Source organism: Echinops telfairi, unplaced genomic scaffold, assembly GCF_000313985.2.
Source record: "Echinops telfairi isolate 266 unplaced genomic scaffold, ASM31398v2 ScPeMD7_28;HRSCAF=97, whole genome shotgun sequence".
In the NCBI taxonomy this organism is placed as follows: Eukaryota; Metazoa; Chordata; class Mammalia; order Afrosoricida; family Tenrecidae; genus Echinops; species Echinops telfairi.
In genome coordinates, this window is record NW_022103925.1 from 1,883,877 (window position 1) to 1,889,055 (window position 5,179).

Sequence of the window (5,179 nt, forward strand, 5' to 3'; positions counted from 1 at the left end):
TCTTTACAGAAAAATAACTTAAAGCAGAGGTTTGTGGTGGTGGTGTTGGGGTGTGTGTGTGTGTGTGTGTGTGTGTGTGTGTGTGTGTGCGCGCTGCGGACCGGATGTCCCCGCCAGACTGGTGACTATAGAGCCGGCCGTTTCCTTGCACAACCGGGGCTTCCTGCTGCCCGTCCAGCAAGGTCCGCAGGCCACGCCAGGACTCAGCCCAATCCCTCCCACGAACGGTCCTGGAGCCCGGGCAGGGGGCGGTCCAGGTCCCTAGCACAGAGGAACCCCGGTCCCCAGAACCCAGACGCTCCTTGAAGCTGTGCAGATCAGGTCTCCCCAGCACATGGGTCCCCAAGCCCACGGAGCCGCATCTGGGTGTCCCTGAGCTCCAGCGGCCCAGGTTCCCGTGCAGACAGCCCCCTGCTGCTCAGGTCCCTTGGTGGGCATGGGGGCGCCTTCACATGTGACCACACCTGCAGCAGGCCGGCACCATGGGACTGGGCGCGGGCACAAGCTGCACCCCGCGGCCCCCGATCCGCCCGCAGCCCGTGTCTGAACGCCGTGTGCTGGCGGTGGTTTTCCTGGGACTGCTGCTGGACCTGCTGGCCTTCACGCTGCTGCTGCCGCTGCTGCCCGGATTGCTGGAGGCCCACAGCCGCGCCCAGGTGTGCCTGCCGCCGCACCCCTTCCCGCTATCCAGCGTGGGCCCCCTACCCTGGGCTCCATTCTAACAGCCTCCCCCCTCCACTAAGGACCCCCTCTATGGCTCATGGAAGCAGGGCGTGGACTGGTTTGCCTCGGCCATCGGAGTGCCAGCCGAGAAACGCTACAACAGCGTCCTCTTTGGAGGTACAGGCCCAGGAGTAGCCGTGTGGGAACCCACAGATCTCACTTGGGCTCCGTCTGCATTTTCTATACCTTGCCTGCCCTCTGGTGGGGTCTAGCCTTGGGGGCGTGGTCCCTGGGCGACCCATGACCCCAACCTTGGCTCCCTAGGTCTGGTGGGCTCCGGCTACTCTGCCCTGCAGTTCTTGTCGGCCCCGCTCACAGGCGCCGCCTCAGACTGCCTGGGGAGACGACCACTGATGCTGCTGTCCCTGGTACGATTGGCTGTGGTCAGTGCAGGCTTGTGGGGAGTGGTGCTGTAACCCCAGTCCTGCGCTCTACTGGGGCCACTGGTGGGCTGGGCCAGGGTGTGGCCTGGGCTTATTGCCCCACTCTGGGCTCCTGCCCTGCCCAGGTGACCGCTCCTGTCCCTTGTCACCTCCTGGCCGGCAGGTGGGTCTAATCGCCTCCTATGCTGTGTGGGCTGCCTCCAGGAGCTTCGCCGCCTTCCTGGTCTCCCGGGCAATTGGGGGCATTAGTAAGAGCAATGTCAGCCTGTCCACAGCCATCGTGGCCGACCTGGCCTCGCCGGAGGCCCGTGGCCGAGGCATGGTGAGTGCCGGTGCCCATGGTGGTGGCAGGCGCTCCTGGTGTCCTACCAGGAGCTGAGCACACCTCACCCCTCAGGCCGTCATTGGAGTGGCCTTCTCCCTGGGCTTCACGTTGGGCCCACTGCTGGGTGCCTCGCTGCCTGTGGACATGGCACCCTGGTTGGCCCTTTCTTTTGCCACCGCTGACCTGCTCTTCATCTTCTGCTTCCTGCCTGAGACGCTGCCCCCGGAGCGGCGGGTAGGCTGGCTGCCCCCTAGGGTGGGACTCGGCCCAGGGGGTTCAGGGCTGGTGGGCAGGTCCTTGGGCTGGCCCAGCAGGTGGGGGTCCCTCCCGTCCCTGGCAGGCCTCTGCAGTTCCACCCCCACCAGGCGCCCTCCATCATACCGGGCTTCCGAGCCACCGCCGACCTGCTCAGCCCCCTGGCGCTGCTCCGCTTCTCAGCGGTGGCCCGAGGCCAGGAGCCCCCCACCAGGGGCAGTGAGCAGCGGGAGCTGCCCCCTGGACTGGACAGCCTGCGCCGCCTGGGCCTGGTCTATCTGCTCTACCTGCTCCTCTTCTCGGGTCTGGAGTTCACACTGGGCTTCCTCGCTCACCAGCGCTTCCACTTCAGCAGGTGGGTGTTTGGCTGGGTGACAGTCGCTGCCCTGGTCCCTGGTGTGTGTACTCACAGCGCTGCCTGCCACCCCCCTTCCCGTCCCCTGCAGCCTGCAGCAGGGGAAGATGTTCTTCTTCATCGGCCTCACCATGGCTACCATTCAGGGCACCTACGTGCGGCGCATCCGCCCCGGCAGGGAGCTCGCAGCAGTGAAGCGGGTATGGGCCTGGGCTCTCCCTGAGGTGGGGACACTGGTTCTCCCTGAAGTGGGGACACTGCCTGGGCTGAAGCCTGCTGTGTCCCGCAGGCCATCCTGCTGCTGGGGCCTGCCTTCCTGCTCATTGGCTGGGGGAACTCGATGCCGGTGCTGGGCTTGGGCCTGCTGCTCTACTCCTTCGGTGAGTGGGGTGCCAAGGGGTGAGCTGGGGGCAGTCCCCATGGGGGCAGCTGGCATGGCCCCTATGGACCTCACCTGCCCAGTCTCCCCGCTCCCTCCCAGCGGCCGCGGTTGTTGTGCCCTGCCTGTCATCTGTAGTCGCCGGCTATGGTGAGTCCCCCTCCCTGTCCTCATCAGGTGGGCTCTGGCACGTGCCATGAGCGTGGGTCCCTGACATGTTTCCCATCTATAGGTTCAGTAGGGCAAAAAGGTATCGTTATGGGCACGCTGCGCAGCCTGGGTGCCCTGGCCCGGGCAGTGGGGCCTGCCACAGCCGCCTCAGGTGAGCACACTGGGCGTGGCAGCTGGGCACTTGGGTCCCACAGGCTCCCATGGGGTGGAGCTGAGGCCGAGCTGTCCCCACAGTGTACTGGCTGGCCGGGGCCCACGTCTGCTTCACCGCGTGTGCCAGTCTCTTCCTGCTGCCCCTCCTGCTCCTGCGCGGCCTGAGGCCAGCCCCCTCCAAGGACCAGTAGCTGGACCTGCCCCTGTTGCACTCCACCCACAGGAGGCCCCCACGGCTCCCCTCTCGGACTGGCTCCTACGGACTCGGGGCGGGGGCAGGGGCCTGAGCAGAACACCTTGCCCAGACTGTTTTCACTCCACACAGGGCAACTGGAGGCCTTTGCCATCTGTGTCTTGTAACAAGAGCACACTCCTCTGGGACCCAATAAAGCAGCTGTTTTCTATCCGTGTCTCCCACGTGGAGCCCGCCACCCCACTGGTGCCACACCCCACCTTGTGAGAAACTCGGGGCTGCGGAAGTGGGGTCAGGGGCAGTCCCTGCTCCTGGGGCAAGGCTAGGGGATGGGAGGGCAAGGCTAGGGGATGGAAGGCCAAGGGGGGCCAGCCACCTCCCGGTGTTTGGGGTTCACATGGCCAAAATGACAGGTTGCTAGCAGCTGGGTAGGAACCAACCCTTTAGAAGAGGCTTCCAGGGCCACGAGACAAACCTGTGTGGGAGTCCCATGTTAACGGGGCAAACACATAACTGCTGTCTGGGTGCAGACAAGGAATCCGTGTAGAGAAGTTTATTTATTTGTGAGTAAAAGAATGTTACGGTGAAGAAAGGCCAGGTGGACAAGGTCTGTGTCCATATATGTAACTATAGTTCATATCGTAATACAAAGAATTCAAATAAGCTACAAAAGTGAGAGAAGCTCATTGCATATGGGGGGTGGGGGGTGGGGTCCGCTGTGAACTGGACACACGGAGACAGCCCGACTTGGTAGCGCAGAAAAGCAACTGGTGGGGTGGGTCAGCAGGCCCTGCTGTGGGTGAGCATGAAGTCCAGGCACTAGCGCCATGCAGCCAGCCCAGGGCTGTGAGGGTCCTGCTCAAGCCCCCGGGGGTGGGGCTCAGCCCACCCACACCCGGACCAGGGCCACCCCCCTCCCCCAGGCATCTCCACAGTGGTGGCCCGGCTCGCTGCCTTACACCTCAGCAGGTGGCACTGAGCAGGGTGGTCCTTGGCAAGTCTGTGCAGCCACCCACCAGCTCCCTCTAAGTCCGACAATGCAGCCCTCTCAGGGCATGACTCTGGTACCAGGGTTGACCTGGGGTCAAGGGAGCCACTACCCACTGAGTGGGCTCTGATCACAGCCAGGCTGGGGTATCTTTCAAGCTGAGACGGGTGCCTTCTCCATCCAGAAACGCTACCAGGAAAGGGTAGGGGTGCTTTACTGCCACAACTAGAACTAAAAGTGGCCCATTCGGAGTCACAGTCAGAGATGGAGACTGAACTGTAAATCATCTAAAAGAAAATTCTAGAAAAGACATCCCCCTCCTGTGACAGGCATCTAGAGCCCCAGTGAAAAAGACACTATGAGTTCTTGAATCTGTTTCTGGCCCAGGACCTGTGAACCCTGCATAGGACGGGGCACATGCCTGGAGGCAGCCCAACCTCTCACTGTGGCCCCGAGTGTTTTCGAAGACCAGGCTGTGTTAAGAGAGTCAGGCCAGGTCAGGTCAGTGGGTGAAGCTGAGTTGGACGGGTCACTGAGGCCTAAGGAGAGGGAAGCAGAGAGGCGCACGTTTGCTCAGGACAAAGCGCGGCGAGGAGGCAGCCAGCCAGGGCTCAGGGGAGCCTGTGAAGACTAGGGTGGGGAGCATGTCTCGCAGCTGACGGACCCTGTGTGCTCCTGTGGCAGGGGAGCAGAGGCAGGCGAGGGTGGGGTGGGTTGCTGCTCCCACCCGCTCCCTTAGCACCATCTGCGTGGGGTTTGGCCACACCACCAGAGGTGGGCTTGAGCTACGGGGAGGGTCTGGCTTTCTGCATTCCATGATAAGAGAAGACAGGACAAGACACAATCGGGGGTGGGGGCCGGGTGACTACAGACACGACAGTGGGGTGGGGCCTTCAGGAATCGCTCTTCTTCTTGCTCTTCTTCAGGAAAGAAGGGGTGCGGAATTTCTTCTTCTTTTTGGAAGGGGACTTTCCCGGAGACCCGTCACTGCCAGGGTCTGCAGCAGCCCCCTCCTCAGCAGCTGGGGAGGGGGCCTCTTCAGCCACCTGGCCTGGGGTTGACTCCAGGCTGGCTGCTGTGGGGGTCTTGGTGGGGCTCTGAGGGCTGGGGGCCTCCCCCAGGCCCTCTTCCTCCTCCTTGTCTAATGTCAGGAAGCCAAGAGCTTCTGAAGGCTCATCAGGGGAGAGGTCGGGAAGAGTCGGCTTGAAGGTGGCCGCATCACTGTCATCTCCCGCAGTCTGTTCCGGCGGCAGG

General features: G+C 63.1%; 2 protein-coding genes across 9 annotated transcripts in view; one reads left to right on the forward strand and one right to left on the reverse strand.

The window, feature by feature from the left end:
* The first annotated feature begins 56 nt into the window (after positions 1-56).
* Positions 57-3,148, forward strand: MFSD10 (major facilitator superfamily domain containing 10). The gene is made up of 11 exons (XM_045289506.1): positions 57-656; positions 744-840; positions 988-1,091; positions 1,270-1,428; positions 1,504-1,665; positions 1,797-2,041; positions 2,133-2,241; positions 2,331-2,421; positions 2,523-2,570; positions 2,653-2,742; positions 2,826-3,148. The coding sequence occupies exons 1-11, from the start codon at positions 483-485 to the stop codon at positions 2,933-2,935; spliced, it is 1,389 nt and encodes a 462-aa protein (XP_045145441.1). The 5' UTR covers positions 57-482; the 3' UTR covers positions 2,936-3,148.
* Positions 3,149-3,475: 327 nt separating this feature from the next.
* ADD1 (adducin 1) overlaps positions 3,476-5,179 on the reverse strand; it is a 44,885-nt gene continuing 43,181 nt past the window's right edge. For 7 of the 8 annotated variants that reach the window (XM_045289502.1, XM_045289501.1, XM_045289503.1 and 4 more), the window contains one exon: positions 3,476-5,179. This exon is cut by the window's right edge and continues 1 nt beyond it. In XM_045289502.1, coding sequence (XP_045145437.1) covers positions 4,819-5,179 — 361 coding nt within the window. In that variant the 3' untranslated portion in view covers positions 3,476-4,818. The other variant, XM_045289505.1, reaches the window with a different exon arrangement.

What these genes read in the sequence shown, in the direction of transcription:
- MFSD10 (XM_045289506.1), top strand. Translation starts at nt 483, where the DNA reads ATGGGACTGGGCGCGGGCACAAGCTGCACCCCGCGGCCCCCGATCCGC. An exon ending in CAGCGCTTCCACTTCAGCAG is followed by an intron (nt 2,042 to 2,132) that starts GTGGGTGTTTGG and finishes CGTCCCCTGCAG; the next exon opens with CCTGCAGCAGGGGAAGATGT. An exon ending in GCCTGCCACAGCCGCCTCAG is followed by an intron (nt 2,743 to 2,825) that starts GTGAGCACACTG and finishes CTGTCCCCACAG; the next exon opens with TGTACTGGCTGGCCGGGGCC.